Source organism: Anolis carolinensis, chromosome 1, assembly GCF_035594765.1.
Source record: "Anolis carolinensis isolate JA03-04 chromosome 1, rAnoCar3.1.pri, whole genome shotgun sequence".
In the NCBI taxonomy this organism is placed as follows: Eukaryota; Metazoa; Chordata; class Lepidosauria; order Squamata; family Dactyloidae; genus Anolis; species Anolis carolinensis.
This window is the reverse complement of record NC_085841.1, coordinates 155,078,871-155,098,759: the sequence shown is the minus strand read 5'-3', so window position 1 is coordinate 155,098,759 and position 19,889 is coordinate 155,078,871. Positions and strand designations below refer to the sequence as shown.

Sequence of the window (19,889 nt, the reverse complement as noted above, 5' to 3'; positions counted from 1 at the left end):
GCTAAGAAGCAGGAAATCGCATTCAAAGCACCCCCGACAGATGGCCATCCAGCCTCTGCTTAAAAGCCTCCAAGGAAGGAGCCTCCACCACGGCCCCGGGGAGAGAGTTCCACTGTCGAACAGCTCTCACAGTGAGGAAGTTCTTCCTGATGTTCAGGTGGAATCTCCTTTCCTGTAGTTTGAAGCCATTGTTCCGTGTCCTAGTCTGCAGGGCAGCAGAAAACAAGCTTGCTCCCTCTTCCCTATGACTTCCCTTCACATATTTGTACATGGCTATCATGTCTCCTCTCAGCCTTCTCTTCTGCAGGCTAAACATGCCCAGCTCTTTAAGCCGCTCCTCATAGGGCTTGTTCTCCAGACCCTTCATCATTTTAGTCGCCCTCCTCTGGACGCTTTCCAGCTTGTCAACATCTCCCTTCAACTGTGGTGCCCAGAATTGGACACAGTATTCCAGGTGTGGTCTGACCAAGGCAGAATAGAGGGGGAGCATAACTTCCCTGGATCTAGACGCTATTCCCCTATTGATGCAGGCCAGAATCCCATTGGCTTTTTTAGCAGCCGCATCACATTGTTGGCTCATGTTTAACTTGTTGTCCACGAGGACTCCAAGGTCTTTTTCGCACACACTGCTGTCAAGCCAGGCGTCCCCCATTCTGTATCTTTGATTTCCATTTTTTCTGCCGAAGTGAAGTATCTTGCATTTGTCCCTGTTGAACTTCATTTTGTTAGTTTCTGCCCATCTCTCTAGTCTGTCAAGATCGTTTTGAATTCTGCTCCTGTCTTCTGGAGTGTTAGCTATCCCTCCCAGTTTTGTGTCGTCTGCAAACTTGATGATCGTGCCTTCTAACCCTTCGTCTAAGTCGTTAATAAAGATGTTGAACAGAACCGGGCCCAGGACGGAGCCCTGCGGCACTCCACTTGTCACTTCTTTCCATGATGAAGACGACGCATTGGTGAGCACCCTTTGGGTTCGTTCGCTTAGCCAATTACAGATCCACCTAACCGTAGTTTTGTCTAGCCCACATTTTACTAGTTTGTTTGCCAGAAGGTCGTGGGGGACTTTGTCGAAGGCCTTACTGAAATCCAGGTACGCTACATCCACAGTATTCCCTGTATCGACCCAACTCGTAACTCTATCGAAAAAAGAGATCAGATTAGTCTGGCATGACTTGTTTTTGGTAAATCCGTGTTGACTATTAGCAATGACCGCATTTGTTTCTAAGTGTTCGCAGACCACTTCCTTAATGATCTTTTCCAGAATTTTGCCTGGTATTGATGTGAGGCTGACCGGACGGTAATTGTTTGGGTCGTTCTTTTTTCCCTTCTTGAAGATAGGGACCACATTTGCCCTCCTCCAATCTGCTGGGACTTCTCCCGTTCTCCAAGAACTCTCGAAGATAATTGCCAGTGGTTCTGAAATAACTTCCGCTAGTTCCTTCAGTACTCTTGGGTGTAGCTGATCTGGCCCTGGGGACTTGAATTCGTTTAGAGAGGCCAAGTGTTCCTGGACAACTTGTTTCCCTATTTGGGGTTGGATTTCCCCCAATCCTTCGTCCATTCCGTGTTGCTGAGGTTGAAGATGGCTTTCTTTTTCTGAGAAGACCGAGGCAAAGAAGGCATTAAGTAGTTCTGCCTTTTCCCTGTCCCCTGTCGCCATCACCCCATCTTCTCCTTGCAATGGCCCTATCGCCTCCTTTTTCTGCCTTTTTCTACCAACGTAAGCAAAAAAGCCTTAAAAACGTCAACACAATAAACAATGTGTTTAGAAAGCACAGGTGGATTTAAAATGAAGAGAGAACCTAAACCTCTGTCCATCCAATGTGTACATTTAACAGGACACAGTGCAAAGCCACTAGGATATGGATTACCATATATACTTGTGTATAAGTCAGCCTCCTGTATAAGTCAATGACTGGTACTAGGACAAAAAATATGAATTTTCATATGATCGGTGGATAAGTCGAGATTTATTCCACAGAGAGGAGGAAGCACCAGTTACACCTCAGAGTGCCAGCCACTCTTGGCCGTCAATACAATTTTCCTGTCCAGGCATTCAAAAGGCCAGAAATAGCAACATGGTAGAGAAAGTAGGAGAGGTTGGTGTTTCTTTGAAGTTCTCCCAGGATGGAGTAAGATTTCACCAATTGCCACTCTACTAAGAGAAGGAGGTGGTTTCCTCCCTTCCTTTCCCTTTCCCTCTTCCTTTCCTTTCCTCTCTTTCTCCCTTCCCCTCTTACTTTCCCCCTCCCTCCCTCCCTTTCTTCCTTCCTCCTTCCCTTTACATCTTCCTTGCTTTTACCCTTCCTTCCCCTCTTCCTCTCTCCCTTTTGATAAAAATTATGGTACAGTACTTACACTGACCTGTGGATAAGCTGATCCAGGTTTTCTGTGATGATTTTTAAAATAACATTTCGATATGTTGTCGAAGGCTTTCATGCTGGAATCACTGTGTTGCTGAGTTTTCCAGGCTGTATGGCCATGTTCCAGAAGCATTCTCTCCTGACATTTCACCCACATCTATGGCAGGCATCCTCAGAGGTTGTGAGGTTTGTTGGAAACTAGGCAAGTGGGGTTTCTATATCTGTGGAATGTCCAGGGTGGGAGAAAGAACTCTTGTATGCTTGAGGCAAGCGTGGATGTTGTAAACTGATCACCTTGATTAGCATTGAATAGCCTTTCAGCTTCAAAACTTGGCTGCTTCCTGCCTGGGAGAATCCTTTGTTGGGAGGTGTTAGCTGGCCATTATTTTTTCCTGTCTGGAATTCCTCTGTTTTCTGAGTGTTCTTTATTTACTGTCATGATTTTAGTTTTTTTAATACTGGTAGCCAGATTTGGTTCATTTTATGGTTTCCTCCTCTCTGTTGAATTTGTCCACATTCTTGTGGAATGCTGGATCACGCTAACAACCGCCATGGCAGACTACAGAGAGAAGCCATTGAAATCTGGCTACCAGTTTTTAAAAAAATCTAAAATCAGGACATTAAATAAAGAAAAACATCCAGAAGACAGGGGAATTCCAGACAAGAAACAATCAAGGCCAGCTAATCACCTCCCAACAAAGGATGCCCCCAGGCAGGAAGCAGCCAAGCTTTGAAGCTGCAAGGCTATTCAGTGTTAATCAAGATAATCAACTGCAACATTCACACTTGCCTCAAGTAGACAGGAGTTCTTTCTCCCACCCTGGACATTCCACAGCTATATAAACCCCACTTGCTTAGTTTCCAACAAACCTCACAACCTCTGGGGATACCTGCCATAGATGTGGGTGAAACATCAGGAGAGAATGTTTCTGGAACATGGTCAGATAGCCCAGAAAACTCACAACAACCCAAACTTTCTATACTTATACAGTAGGTCTTTAAATACAAAAAGCTTTCATTCTTAACTAGAACATGACACCACTCCCTTCAAATCTAAATCTAATCTATCTAATCTAATCTATCTAAATCTAATCTAAATCCATAATAAAAGCGAAAACCCGGATGTGTGTATGTGGCACGGATGTCTGCTCACACAGACAGCCTCTGGCTTCGACAAACAGGCTATACTCCCCAGGGTTAACAATCTAGCAAGTCACTCTTTTCCACTGACATTGTGGTTACAGAGAGCACCATGAACATGCAGCCCAGCCCCTGCCAATGTCCTTCTGAAACACTACAGCCCACCACCCAAGGAATGCTTTCGTTTGGGGACCATTTCATCCTAGATTTTGCTTTTTCTTCCACCACAGGCAGGCATCCCAGGGTTCTCCATTGCTGTGGAATTTGCATGGCCCTGCCCACTGCCCTTTCCTTTCCAATCTCTCAGCAGAACTGAGCTGCAACTAAACTTACTGGAGGAGTTTTGGGATTGACTCCATATGGAAGTTGTAGTTCACCCTGCATCAAGTCAGAGCACTGTCATTCCTACTGGGGAATATAGAAGAGTTGTAGTTCACCTACACCCAGAACGCTATGAACCCAAATAATGATGGCTCTCAGCCAAACTTGCCATGCAGACCCGATATGCCCAGATTTGACTTCTGGTGGGTTTGGAGGGAAACTGGACTGGAACTTGAGGAGTAGTAGGTACTGGGATTTATAGTTCACCTGCAACAAATGAGCATCACACTTGGCACACAGGGCCCCCATAACCAATACAACATATTGCACAAGTTTGGGAAAAAGGGAGTTATAGTTCACACTGACCCCCACCAACAATGCACTAGGACCACACTTCACACAGAGAACCCTCATGACCTACTCAACATACTGCAGGTATTTGTGGGAAGGGGCCTTGATTTTGGGAGTTGTAGTTCACCTCCATCCAAAGACCACTGAACCCTGCCAATGACGAATCTAGACCAAACTTGGCACACAAACTGAATATTGCCTGCTGTGGATACTGATAGATATTTTGGGGCAATTGCCCCGGGAATCTAGAAATTGCAGTAGTTCACCCCCATCCAGACAGTACTGCACCATACCTGGTACACACGCCCAAAATGGCCAACTTATAATACTGGCAGGGTTTGGGAAGGATTCAGCCATGACTCTGGGAATTGTAGTTCACCCACTCCAAACAGAATACATAATATTAAAAGACAAATAATGTCATTCTCAAATGACCCGGGCATCGCCGGGTCCCCAAGCTAGTGTTTTTATAAAAATGCATGAGGAGTACCAAAGTTGCATAATTAGCTCCAGATATGAAGAGGGCTTGTGCAAAATTCACTTTGATGGTGCCCCCATTTTATGTCAATATTAGGGCTGTCAGACTTAAAGCTTGAGACCATTGTTGCAACTTTAGAAGTTATAGAGTCAGGGTTTCCTAGCCTGAGAATAGCTTTGGTGTGAATTTGCAGGATGAAGTGCAGGAGAATATGGGAGAGATCGATCCACTATTAGAAACAACTCCACCACTAAAAGTACCTTCTTAGATGCTGGTCCTTAAGACTTCAAACAGTTTAAAATGACCACATTTTACTACATTCAATCCACTTACTTGGCTTTTAACCTTTGCCTGCTGTGTGCATACAGCTCCAACTTTCTGAGCTTCTTCAAAAAGATTATTGACAAAAATATCACAGCTGTTCTGGTCTGTGCCGTTCTGAACTTGACTGTCCTTTCTTGGTGTGCAAACCCTGTAAAGTGAGAAGATTTTTTAAAATCTAAAGTTGCAAATGAATTTTACAGTTTTACCTAAAATGCATGTTTATTTACCTGACAGCAGTGTTAAAAAAAAGCAGTCATTCTTGTTACAGAGGCAGCAAATATTTCAGAAAATTATTTGTTTCTCATTGATTTGTAAGATATGACTAATGCAAACCAAGCCAGCCATGAACGACCAGGTTCTCAACTCCCTAAATATTAAACAACAGCCACTCATCTTGATTTGAAAACAGCTTGCAACACAAGTTAGTTCCAGATAAATCTTTTATAATATTCTGGCCCCAGTAATTTATATGGGATTGGAAAATAATATCCCACAGATCATATTAGAAAGCTAATCTATGGCACTATTTCACTGTACTTGAATCAGATTCAGAATAGTTGTTTTCAATGTGAGTTTAGCAACTCAGTTGATTCCATTTTAATCCAGTTGGTGAAAGTCTTAAGTAATGTCAAATCAAGGGCATGGGTGGGGTGCTTCTATAAAAAAACAGGAGATAGGAGAAATGCACTATCCCATGGTTTGCTACTGATGCCTAAATCCTGGGTTTAGTTGCATGTTGAAACTGGTTTAAAGTTGTTTGGCCACCGAGTCACATTACACAATTATCTGTATTTGTCATACATTCATTCCTGCCTGCCAAAAACAGAATGATGCCAGTTACTCAGAATGTGAGCAGTCTCTGATTTGCTGCATACAAATTATGACACAACAATGTATTTTAAAATATATTTATTATTTAGTATAGATACTCCTTTTCTCAGTGAATTTTCAACGTATTTGAAGGGAAGGGTACATTGGCTATGGTATGACCTAAGTCTAGGCTACGTGGTGTTAATGAAAATTCAATGTGGAGGCCTTGGAAAGGAAGCATAATAATTTTTCATTCAGGTTGCACCTGGAAAACTTCCATGAGCTGGATTTTAAAAGTAGCAGATAAAAACTAAAATTTATATAGTTACAGCCAAACTTCAGAAAGTTAATTTGCAAACCTACCCTTGCAGAAACTTCCTTTTTGTATCACCTTCCTCTGTATCCCATTTTAAGAAATCATTACAAGTATCAACTACCTTTTCCCACCTAAAGTTCCCAATGGGAGGAAGATATTTTTATTTTTAAAAGTTTTTCCTTCTGGGACAAGGTGTACTGAGGGGGGCTGAGAGCTTCAAAAGGACAGGAAGAGAACAGGAAAAGCAGTTCTCAGAAGCCAAGCCATTTTTGTTTGGGTACATACTTGACTTAATTCAAAGGTCGCAAGCAATGAGATGGAGCCATGCTATCAAGGGAAGTTTATATCATATGCAAACAGATTTTTAAACCATTTAAGGACTATTTCTTGCTATATTATCTTAATACTGATTTCATGTATTGGAGTAAGCATCTCACTTTTCAGTAGACAATATTCTGAGAAGAAGAACAATAGTACAGACAGCCTCTCCTGTAAAATGTCAATACCCTACTACTGCTAGCTTAGGAAGCAACCTAATCAAATCCTCAACCATCACTAAGGATGGCAGACATACATATAAATCCTACAAAGCACTTCTATATAATTATGCAAAGCACTGCAATAAGTATCTTTGAAAGGACATAAGGTTTATGCATAAACAATGACCTGCTATGTAGAAGTGAATTTCTCATTATATTGATTTTTTTAAAGTGAAAGAAATTAACTACACAATAAAAATTGTATTACTGTCACTTTGCTCCATGGCTCCCCAAGGTACCTGGCCAAACCTCCTGCTCTTGGCTTTTTGTCTACGGAAAGAACATTTCCCCTCCCTCGGTGGGTCTTGAAACCTTGCCAAAGGACTGTATATGCTGTTCACTATGTCAGTGCTGCATTGTGTGGGCTTGCTTTTTTCCCCTTTGTAGGCAGGGCTTGTAAAACAGTGGAGAACATTACAGGGATCTAACCCATTGTCTGAAGTACATTCAAGGACTGGCAACCTTGAGGTCACAGCTGGTGGTGTCAGCAGGGATGATGTACTGGGAGCTATGTGCATGAAGCAAAGCAGAAGAAGGATGCTTGGATCATGTCACTAAGTGTACGACCACTACACCAGTGGTTCTCAACCTTGGGTCCCCAGACGTTTTGGTCTTCAACTCCCAGAAATCCTAGCAGCTGGTAAACACCTGGGGACCCACAGGTTGAGAACCACTAATCTACACTGTAGAATGAATGCAGTTTGACACTAATTTAACTGAGATGGAATCCTGGGAGTTACAGTTTCACAAGGTCTTCATCCTTCTCTACTAAAGACTGCTGCTGCCACACCAAACTACAACTCCAAGCATTGAGTAGTGTCAAGTTGTATTAATTCTGACCTCATCCAATTGTTATCAGATTCACTAATTCGAATGGTAAGTCAACACCTATTTAAGTAACACTGATTCAATGGGTTGATTTAAGCAGTGACACTAAGAACTAGATTTAGGCTTCAGTTTGTAGGCATTATATCGGCACTGATGCTGACATCATCCCTGATTGGTTGCCACTGGTATTATCTCATCATTTTTATACCAGTTTTGTTTTTCCAGCATAAGTACACTTTGGATGTGAAGGGTATTCTGCCAGCATAATGACAGCGCAACTCCCAATCTGGTATTCTTGTAATGACAGGACTGTTGCTAATCTTTTGATCCTTTCTTTTGTATCTTATAACTTTAGAAGCTCTCTTTCCCATTTAAAATAAACATGTAAGATAATATTTAGTTTAATTTTCAAAACATCTCACACATCAAACTTCCAATAAATAAAAAGCATACAAGAAGGGAAAGAAAACAAAAAGAAAAGGATGGTCATGAATATTGTGACTATAATTTAAAGTATACATGTCATCATAAAAAGACTAAGTAAACTTTCAAATATAAGATATCTGGCTGGGAGCACATGTTCATTTCAACTCCCTACAGAGCTATTTTAAAGTAAAAGATTGTTTGGAAGAATACAACAGATCTTCAGGAAAACAGCTGCATCGTTCTTGCCTGGCAAGTGTACCTCAGTCCTTTATTACAAAGGAACAGGTTTAATAATACGATAGGCTAGAAACTGTAATGCTTGCCTGCAGCTGCATCCTTCAAGGGCAGAGGAAACAGGATATGTACCAGCCTAGAGAAGCATTTAAGGCTCTGTTGAACAAAGGATTCCTTTTGAAAAAACTTACCCAACAAGTAATGACTAAGGGAAGGTCATGTTGTACCTAGCATTGCTATCGGAATAGTCCCGAGGTTAGTTAAGTCTGCAGGTGTTACGTCTGGAGATCTGTCAGGTGGAGAGAAGCTCCAGACCTTGAGCAGGAGTCCCAAAACACATCTCTCATCCAGACACAGAGAGTTTCCTCTTTCCTTTTTTAGCATTTTTCTCATATTTACTATCCAAAAGACCTAACATGGCTCTTTCACAGAGCTTTCCAAACATTGTACCGGGACAGAAGCAGTTCACATCGAACATGGCAGACTACAAAGGTATAAATGTTGTTTACAGTCTTTGTGCAGAAGATCTTTCACCCTGCATCAGATCAGAACACACTCCTATATCTCCTATATGATGTATGTATGGATGTATGTATTATTACTATTACTATTATTCTCTTCTGCTGCTCCCCAAGGCTTGGGGGAGGATACAGCATAAATTAAAATATATAACACAGAAAACCATTGAAAGCACAGGGCCGGGCTGTGGCGCAGGCTGTTGAGCAGCTGCAATAAATCACTCTGACCATGAGGTCATGAGTTCAAGACCAGCCCGTGGCGGGGTGAGCACCCATCAATTAAAAATTAAAAATAGCCCCTGCTCGTTGCTGACCTAGCAACCCGAAAGATAATTGCATCTATCAAGTAGGAAATAAGGTACCACTTATAAAAAAAAAAAGTGGGGAGGCAAGGTTAACTAATTTACGACCTGGAATGAGGAAGTGCCGTCAGAGTGGATGATGAAGCAGCTGCTCCCCCCTGTGGCCAGAATCGAACATCCCCTCAGGAGAAGGTTAACTTGCCTCTGCGTCTGTCTGTCTCGGTCTCTGTTTGATGTGCTTATGGGCATTGAATGTTTGCCCTATGTGTGTATAATGTGATCCGCCCTGAGTCCCCTTCGGGGTGAGAAAGGTGGAATATAAATACTGTAAATAAATAAATAAATACCATTACTACTTAAAATCATCCATAAATTTAAAATGGCAATTTAAAATTCATAGTTTGGGTTCTAACAACCTTGATTTGGCTAACTGGGTAATTAATAATCCCTCCATGGAAGCATTCAACCACTTTTTAACTCTGGGAGTGGTAAAAAATTATTTACATCAAAAGATCAGGGCTGCGCTACTACAGAATTCTTACCCAAAACTGCTAGCCTAAATGGGAAACAAAAATAAGAAATTCTTAGTGTAGTTTGCATCTAGATTTTATGCAGTTTAAACAAAAGTTAACTTGTGCTAGCTCCAAACATATACAATTCCATAACAGAACACTCCAATACTAAAATACTTCGTAATAACTTTTAAAATGTATGACTATTTGTGGATACAGAGTCCCCAAGTTACAAACAAGATAGGTTTTGTAGGTTTCTTCTTAAGTTGAATTTATATGACAGTCGGAACAAGTACATTTTTAAAGTGTAATTCCAGCCAAATATATATATATATATATTATTTAACTTTGGATAGCATAAGAAAAAGTTAACACTTCTGCAGTGTTTATTTTGTTGTCTGTGCCCCTGTTCAGAAGATTTTACCTCATTTTCTGTCCCTGTGATAATTGGATTTTGAAAAAAAAATTGGCTTGTTCTGGAAACCAGGATAAAGCTTCAGCAGAGGCCCCTTTTCCCCATTATAATAACTCTTTCAGAAGTGAACTTCCCTTCAGAGGGGTATATTTCTCTCACCTCCTGTTGTTTCATCCCCACTCTTAACTATGAGTAGTTTGTTAAGTCAGATGTTTGTTACTAGGTGACTGCCTGTATATATGATTTTTTTCTATATAGGGCTACATGCAAAAATGCAAACACAGACCCACCATTCTCGTTTCAGAGTTTCAATCTTGTCAACTTCTTGCATTCTGCTCCACCTAATATTGAAAAAAAAAATGATTACTATCCTAATAAAATCAATTACAAAATGTACAAGATTGCATTCCAGAACACTTAAAGTAATTTTCCAGCTTTTAGCTTTTCCAGGAAGTTGTCTGCTTTTTAATTTGTAATATGGTGAATATTTGTTCGCATGGCCAACTACTGTGCAGTCCTACCAGCTGCATGATCCTAAACTGCTTATATGGAAGAAGACATCTCAGACACCATGTACCAACACAATTCTATTTAATTCATAAGTCATGAAGAGCATAAATTTCATTTGTTCCCCCAAACAACATTCCTAAACTCAGCTTAGGGACTCTGAAACACAAATGGGTACACAATGTCATACATATTGCTTGCCAACCTATGGGTGGAACTTTCATAGGTCTTCTTAGGCAAGGAATACTCAGAGGTTATTTTGCCACCTCCTTCCTCTAAATTATAGCCAACAGTATTTGTTGGTGGTCTCCTATCCAAGTAGCAACCAGGGCTGTTCCAGCTTAGCTTCCAAAATCAGACAGGAGCTAGTGTCCCTTGAGTATTTAAGCATGTATAAGGCCCCTTCCACACAGCTGAATAAAATCCCACATTATCTGCTTTGAACTGGAATATATGGCAGTGTGGACTCAGATAACCCAGTTCAAAGCAGATATTGTGGGATTTTCTGCCTTGATATTCTGGGTTATATGGCTATGTGGAAGGGCCCCAAGTTACTACTTCATGATAGGATACCAATAGGTTTGCCCCGTTGTAACCAGAATCAAGTATAGATTGGAACCTGCATTTACTGACATTGTTATTACGGTATATCATAATTGAACTATTTTTGTGTGTGATTGCATGTGCCACTGAAAGAGAAAACATAACTCAAGATTGAACTATAAATTTCCTAAGAAAATGTAGTTTTACTCACTGAATGTTTTAATATGTTGATACTGCATGGAAATCAATGACTTTCAAGTGGCATAAAGTATATCAATGAATACAGGATGCCACCTCAACACATAGTCTAGTCCAGGAATGGGCAAACTTAGGCCCTCCAGGTGTTTTGGGCTTCAACTCCCACAATTCCTAACAGCCATACCTGCTCTCTCTCAGGTCTGAGTATATAATACTCCAAATCAACCAAGTTTTTTTTTTGGCATGCTAGAAAGAAGACCCCTTTTCTAGCCAAATTATGGTAATTAGAAATAACAATCTTTTTCCATTTTTCATAATATCCAGTTCCTGGGTCAGAACCTCAGAGTGCACCTATACTGTAGAATTAATGCAGTTTGATACCACTTTCGCTTCTATAGTTCTATGCTCTGGAATCATAGGAGTTGTAGTTTTACAAGGTCTTTAGCCTTCTCTGCCAAAAGTGCTGGTGATTCATGAAGGCCCCTTCGACATTGGATTATATAGTAGTGTGGACTCAGATGATCCAGTTGAAAGCAGGTATTGTGTGGAAGGGCCCTAAACTGCAGATCTCAGGATTACATAGCATTGTGCTAGGTCAGTTAAAGTGGGGTCAAATTGCATTAATTCTATCAGTATAAATGCATCTCTAGTGGGTCTAACATTGGGGCTAGACCAGGCATGGGCAAACTTCAGCCCTCCAGGTGTTTTGCACTACAGTTTCTACAATTCCTAACAGACAGTTGGTTGTTAGCAATTGGGGGAGTTGAAGTCCAAAACACCTGGAGGGCCGAAGTTTGCCCATGCCTGGGCTGGACCATATAATGCACTTTCTTTTCAGGTCTTAGTAAAACTACCTCTGAAAAACTAACCTCTGAAAAACTAATCAGGACACACACAAAAAGCCAACATGCTATCTGTCAACATTGTCTCTTTATTCCAAAATCAACTGGGACTCTGCCAAATACATCTCCGGGTTTAGTTTTATTGGTATTCACATGATAAGGAACAAAACCTTGAGTTTTCCAATGCATAGTGTAAGAATAGCCCATTGCTGTGCAAATCAACTGATAGGAGTCTATTGTGTGTTTGCTCTGATTCTTTAGCACATTTTGCCCAAAGGCCCAGAAAGCTAAGAGAGCTTTAGCAGCAGCTGCACTTCAGACTTTACAAATTAGCAGGAGAGCGGCAATGTCAAAGCTTGGCTGGAACAGCTCTCCGGCTGTTATACAAGGAACGGGCCATTCAGCATCTTGCAGGCATGGGCTCAATGGAGCAGAGAGCAGGCTGGTAACACTTTACAAAGCAAACAGACAAGGGCGCTTTGGAAGCCTTGGGGACAAAGAACATAGGCTGACGGCTCCAAAATGGAGAGAATTCCTATTCTAGAGACAGGGATAGGGAAACATCAGCCTGGGGAAAGTGTACACGTACTTTAACTTATATATTATGGAGTCTGGAGACGCTCCAGCAGGTGGACCAGTCAAGGACAAGACAATATTGGAATGGACACATCCGTAAATCTGTCAATATTACTGAGGGCGCAGAGAAGAATAATCCAGCCTTCCCACTGAAAAATGGTCCCTTTTCTCTGTTCTAAGAAAATACAGCTTTTCCTACTCTTAACATTCACTGGTGCATTCCCCAAAGGATAACTTTTAAATTAAAATGAATACTGCATTGTTGTATAAATGAAATTGTGACCGCATTGTTTAAGTATTGGACTAATACTCTGGAGACCAGTGTGTGAATCCTTGTTCTGCCATGGAAACCTACTGGATGCTTTTCAGCGAGTCACTCTCTCTCAGCCCCAGAGAAAGGCAAGAGCAAACTGCCTCTGAACAAATCTTGCCAAGAAACCCCCGGATTGTTTCACCTGAGCACTACCATATGCCAGAAGCGACTTTAAGGCACACAACAACAAAAGAACAAATGAAACTGGATTCATGCATTATACCTTTGCAACATTGATCTCCTGTTTCCCAAATAGTTCAAGGAACCATACTTGATCCTTCCCTATTTTTATCTTTACAAAAATATTGTGCAACTAGGCTGAGAAATAGTGACCTCAAGGCCTCCTCAGTTACGGTCCTGTGTTATAGCCAGACTACTACACTGCTTCTCACTGGACTATTCTGTCCTAGGCCCCTTCTACACTGCCATATAAAATGCAGATTTTCTGCTTTGAACTGGATTATATGGCAGGGTAGATTCATATAATCCAGTTCAAAGATGATGATGTAGAATATCTGCTTTGACAATCTGGATTATATGGCAGTGTAGATCCAGCCCCAGATAGCATACTTTCTCCCCCATAGGAGCCGCGGTGGCACAATGGGTTAAACCCTTGTGCCAGCTGGACTGCTGACCTAAAGATTGAGTTGCTGACCTGAAGGATGCCAATTGGAATCTGCAAGACAAAGTGAGCTCCCATCTGTCAGCTCTAGCTTGTGGGGACATGAGAGAAGCCTCCCAGCAGGATGGTAACGGGCATCCCTTAGACAAGTTTCACACCAGAAGCGACTTGCAGTATGTTCTCAAGTTGCTTCTGACACAATAAAAAAATTGACTTTGATTAGAGCCAAAAAGGCCCCTGCATCCAGAATACCTCCATTCTTACAACAAAACTGGCTGAAGGAAGTTAGATGACATTTCCAATTTCTAGGTCAGAATAGATTGGAGTACTTTGTGGCTTCTAGGAAAGCTTCTGGGAGGACCAGAAATGTAATCAGCATGAAAGCTGAAGTATAAATATGTTCCAATTCCTTTCAAGCACTTCTAGGTTGGCAACATCATTGCAGCTCCAAGATAGAATGAAATTTCTCTACTTGGTGATCACGCTCTTGGACATTTTATATTTAAGAAAGTACTCTATCTATATATATATATATAGCCTTGTGCAAATGACTAGGAGCCAGGTGAGTATCAAACAAGATGTCCATGGCAATAACACTGAACGCGGACACCACATTGGGGAGCCCAAGAATAGCAATAAATACACAAGACTTGACACAAAATTGGGACACAAAAATATTCTAAATTTACAGAACCCAGGTCCCTTCTACACTACCATATAATACAGATGATTAAAGCAGATAATCCACATTATCTGCTTTAAACTTTATTATATGAGTCTATACTTAATAATAATAATAATAATAATAATAATAATAATAATAATAATAAACTTTATTTCTAGACCACCCTCTCTCCCCCGTGGGACTCAGGGCGGTTAACATACATATAAATGGCAAACATCAATGCCACAATTTCTTCATTAATATCAAAAGTATAAAGTGACAGTAACAGACACGTTATAATAAAATTCCACATTAGAAAAAACAATAAATTTAAACATGAGTCAGTAAAAATATTATTGCACAGAGCGAGCGTATACCTGGAGTGACCAAGTTGCTGAAAATGTTTAGTCCTTGTTCTAGTTTCACTTAGACCATAGCTACTATGGGATGGCAGTTATGTTAGTTCTCCTCTCTGTATGCTAAGGTGCATAGATGTGTCTTTAACAGTTTCTTAAAGGAAAGGAGGGTGGGGGCCATTTTAATTTCTGTAGGAAGGGAGTTCCAGAGGCGCGGGGGGGGGGGGGACACGATCACGGAAAAGGCTCCCTCTCTCGTTCCCACCAGCCAAGCTTGTGACGGGGGTGGGACTGAAAGCAGGGCCTCCTCCGCTGACCAAAGTGCTTGAGATGGTCTATACAGGGAGATGCAATTTGACAAATAGCCTGGACCAGAGCTGTTAAAACTTGATAGTTTCCTTCTTGCTCCCTTCCCCTCGTTATCGCCTGGAGGTAACAAGCAATACCTGCTGGAATTTTGTTTTCTACACAATCATAAAAAAGGTCCAGGAACCCTCTCCGGTTTTCAAGCTGGGATCCCTATCCCCCACTGTAATCAGAGCTAGAGTCACTCATCCGATTTTATATCTGTTGTTTTGCTGCCAGGATGCTTCAGCAGCATTCCAGAGAAATGTTGTCAGACCTATAACACAAGCCAGCTCCCCCCTTCTTACCAGCATGTCAGTCCTCAGGCCTGAAAAAGCATTATGCAAACAGATATGCTTCAGTGGCAATGGGAATCCTTTCAAGACAGTAACAACAAAATGCAGTATGTGGATGTCAAAGTGCTCTCACTAGCAAGTCTCAAGTCAAATAAAATCCAACCATTAAAAGTCTAATATAAAGTTAGGCAAGAGCCAGTATAGTGTAGTGGTTTGAGCGTTGACTAGCGTTTGTTTGACCAGAGTTACAAGTCAAGTCAAGTTAATTCAATGCATAGACCATAGGTCTTCTACATAAAAGGCAAGCAAATAAATACATAAAAACCAGATTAATAAATACAATATAAAATACAGAATTAAAATCCTATATAAATCATTAAAATGCTACATATATTAATGACGAGGTGCTCCCATAGAATACTACATAAGATACTGCATGGACTGGCACTTGCATAACTAGGACCAGGTAAAACCGAGTAACGGGAATCCTTTCAAGACAGTAACAACAAAATAGCCAGTATAGTGTAGTGGTTTGAGTGTTGACTAGCGTTTGTTTGACCAGAGCTCCAATTTCTGCAAATGGCCACAGTAGATGAAACCTAACTGTCAACCCTATCAGGCTCTGGTGTATGGCATTTCTATAGTTTTTATTCATTTGTTTGTCAACTCATCAAACACAAATTACTAGACCAATTTTCATCGGATCTGGAGGGTGTATCTAAGAAGATACGATATACAATATACACTATGTGGCATCTACAGATAGCACTTTCACAGGGATTTAGGAGGGACGCTCAAAGGATTTGCACCAAATTTTAAAGGCATGTGTTAGATAGCTTGACCTTTTTTTAAAGTAGATTTTTAAAGCGTGGTTACAAAGACAGGTTTCAGAATGGGGAAATGGGGAAGCGAAATATATAGGGTGCATCTACACTGTGGAATTAATGCAGTTTGACCCCACTTTAATTATCGTGGCTCAATGCTATAGAATTCTGGGGGTTGTAGTTTTACGAAGTCTTTAGCCTTCTCTGCCAAAGAGGGCTAGTGCCCCACCAAACTACATCTCCCAGGATTCCATAGAATTGAGCCACTGCAGTTAAAGTGGGTTCAAACTACATTAATTCTACAACGTAGATCAGTGGCTCTCAACTTGTGGGTCCCCAGGTGTTCTGGCCTACAACTCCCAGAAATCCCAGACAGTTTACCAGCTGTTAGGATTTCTGGGAACTGAAGGCCAAAACATTTAGGGACCCACAAGTTGAGAAATACTGGTGTAGATGCACCTCTATTCCAACACTCAAACCACTACTTCAGCTCTCTGGCTATTAATCCTGAGGTATCTCTGCTTTCTCTCTTTTTCCTTTTTTTACCACTGCCTCCCGCCCTTTCTTTTTGTCCTTCCTTCCTTGGCATATACTTTGCTAATAGTAGACACTGATGTTTTCAAAATAAATTTAGACTGACTTCAAATATTGGCTTTGTGGCATACACAAAATTTACCTGGAGGCTGTTTTTAGTCACATGCTGCATTATAAAAAAAAAAAACCAACCCTAAAATGATTGAAAAGCTGCTGCAAAGAATGAGACACTGTGAAATATTCCACAATCCATTCCTGTGAATACATAAGGCACCTCACATACATAATTACAGTGATCCATATAACAACTCTAAAATAGGTCTAATTGCCATCTATCAAGCTCATAGCAGAGGCATGATCTCACCTGGAAGCTTCTGGGTTTACAATGCAGTCTCTTAGACTGCAAAAGTATATATGCACTTATCTAAAAATAAATCCCACTGAGCTTAATAGGACTTACTTTGAAGTAGACATGTATGTGATTGCTTTCGTAATCACTACACTGAAATGCATATACTGTACATAAACACTGTTTCAGTGGCATACAAACAGGTTGTTTTGAAAGTGCTGTCCTTGCTAGTAGTCTATTTTCAAGAACAATTCAGAGAGCTCATTCTAGCATGAGAACAACTGGTACAACTACACTATAAATGCAATTTGACACCACTTGAACTGCTATGGATATACAGTGCTCCCTCACTACTTCACGGTTCACTTTTTGTGGATTCGCAGATTATCTGCTTTGAGCTGGAATATATGGCATTGTGGACTCAGATAACCCAGTGCAAAGCAGATATTGTGAGATTTTCTGCCTTGATATTCTGAGTCATATGGCTGTGTGGAAGGGCCCTGGTCTTATGGTGACCCCATTAATTTCACAGGGTTTTCTTAGGGCCTTTCTATACTGCCATATAATCCTGAATATCAAGGCCAATAATCCACATTATCTGCTTTGAACAGGATTATCTGAGTCTACACTGCCATATAATCCAGTTCAAAGCAGATAATATATTTTATTCAGCTGTGTAGAAGGGGCCTTAGACAAGGAATACTAAGGCCCCTTCCACACAGCTGAATAAAATCTCACATTATCTGCTTTGAACTGGAATATATGGCAGTGTGGACTCAGATAACCCAGTTCAAAACAGATGTTATGAGATTTTCTGATTTGATATTCTGGGTTAGATGGCTGTGTGGAAGGGCCCTAAGAGGTGGTGTTGCCAGCTCCTGGTATTTGTTGGCCATCTCTCATCCAAGGATTCTATGATTCCTAACCAAGGATGACCCAATTTAGATTCCAAGATCAGATAGGATCTGGTCCCTTGAGGCTGGAAAGCAAATTTCATGCTGAATCGGAATCCACTTAGAACTTTTATGGAACTTGAGGCGATATAAAATTGAGTTTATCTGCTTTGAACTGGATTATATAGCAGTGGTTGAGGCCCCTTCCGCACTGCTATATAATCCAGACTATCAAATCAGACAATCCAGATTATCTGCTTTGAACTGGATTATGAGTCTACACTGCCATATAATCCAGTTCAAAGCAGATAATCTGGATTTTATATGGCAGTGTAGAAGGGGCCTCATATCATCCCGTTCATAGCGGATAACATTGATTGTCTGTTTTGATAACCTGGATTCCAAGGAAGCATAGAAGGGGCCTCAGTCTGACCATAGTCCAGTGTTTCCCAAAACTTTGGTCCTCCCAGTGTTTGCACTTCAACTTCCAGAATCCTTGACCAAAGTGGCTGGGGATCCTGGGAGTTGAAGTGCCAAACCTTGGAGGGAATCACTGCAGCAGGCAGACAGCACTGGGATCAAAACAACTGCAGAGAATAACAGCTTCAATTGCCCAAGGGTACAGTTTGACACCACTTTACTATGGCTCAGGCCCCATCTACACTGCCATATAAAATCCACATTATATGCTTTGAACTGGATTGCATGGCAGGGTAAACTCAGGTCCCTTGCACATAGCTGTATAAAATCCACACTAAACTGGATTATATGGCAATGTGGAATCAGATAATCCAGTTCAAAACAGATATTGTGTATTATCTGCCTTGATATTCTGGGTTATATAGCTGTGTGGAAGGACGGTCAGATAACTAAGGGCCCTTCCACACAGCCCTATATCCTTGAATATCAAGGCAAAAAATACCGCAATATCTGGTTTGAATTGGGTTATCTGAGTCCACACTCAGATAATGTGGGATTTCTTGCCTTGATATTCTGGGTTATATGGCTGTGTGGACGGACCCTATGAAAGGTCTTCTTTTGAATTCCACCCTTGGAAGAGATACGAAAGGGTCCTTCCACACTGCCATACAAAAATCCAGATTTTCAAAGCAGATAACCCATATGATCTGCTTTGAACTGGTTTATATGAGTCTACACTTCCATATAATGCAGCTCAAAGCAGATGCAATCTGAATTGCCTACTGATACTCTGAATTATGTGGCAGTGTATCTCCAGCTTCAGTGCTATGGACTCCTGGGGGTTGTAGTTTGGAGAGGCGCCAGCACTGCTTCAGAAAGAAGGCGAAAAAGGCCTTGCAGAACTACAGTTCCCACAGCATGGCGTTAAAGTGGCGCCAAACTGCAGGAAAAGAGGAACCTAGAAGGGAACATGGGGCTGACTTTGGAGACAATACAGATGGTTGCAAAAAAAAATTGTCCCCAAATCTCTGCCCAACATGACCCGACTATAGCCTTGTGCCATGGCGGGGCGAGGGACGCGCCTTTCCGAAACCCTCTGCAACAACTTGGCCCCAGATCGGGACTCCCTCCAGGGCTGTTTTCCCTCCACCCCTGGCTCCTTTCCAAACTCAAACAGTCTCCCCCAAATCTTTACTTACCACCCCCAAAAAACCGGAGTTTCACCAGCGGCGCGGCAGCCTCTCAATGGCACTGCGTTGCCGGGAGGCGCGGCTTCGCGCCGGGTTTGCTTTGCTTTCCTCCCACAAAAGGGGCGGGGCGCCGGGGGAGGAGCGGATTGGCTCCAGCGGGCACGTCACCTGCCACTCATCGCCCTTGGGGCCTGCGATGCCAATTATCTACATATATATATAGCACTGTGTTTGCCCACGCCTGGTTTAGGAACATTCTAAAATATGAAACAAAATGTGAACATTTTTCTGTTCCTGGTTTGAAAGTGTTATTTCCTATTTAATCGTGCTGTCCTTACTTTAAAAGTAGTTGTCATACCCCAGGAAGTTCGTTTTTGTGGCTGCTACAAATTGTGTGGAAAATCAGGACAGTAAATCAAGAACAACTCTCAGAAAACAAGGGAATTCCATGCGTTTAACAATCGGGACCAGTTAACATCTCCCAACAAAGGATTCCCCCAGGCAGGAAGCACCCAGGCTTTGAAGCTGCAAGGCCATTCAATG

General features: G+C 41.5%; 1 protein-coding gene across 2 annotated transcripts in view; it reads right to left on the bottom strand.

The window, feature by feature from the left end:
- The window catches only part of ubxn2a (UBX domain protein 2A), a 34,351-nt gene extending 14,901 nt beyond the window's left edge, over positions 1–19,450 (bottom strand). Inside the window, exons 1-4 of one of the 2 annotated variants that reach the window (XM_062984304.1) lie at positions 19,356–19,434; positions 10,165–10,215; positions 9,150–9,272; positions 4,984–5,122 (exon numbers count right to left, since the gene is read on the bottom strand). In XM_062984304.1, the coding sequence (XP_062840374.1) occupies positions 4,984–5,122; positions 9,150–9,196 (186 nt within the window). In that variant the 5' untranslated portion in view covers positions 9,197–9,272; positions 10,165–10,215; positions 19,356–19,434. Of the gene's footprint in view, positions 1–4,983; positions 5,123–9,149; positions 9,273–10,164; positions 10,216–19,355 lie in introns of both variants that reach the window. The other variant, XM_008117064.3, reaches the window with a different exon arrangement.
- Positions 19,451–19,889: the final 439 nt, after the last annotated feature.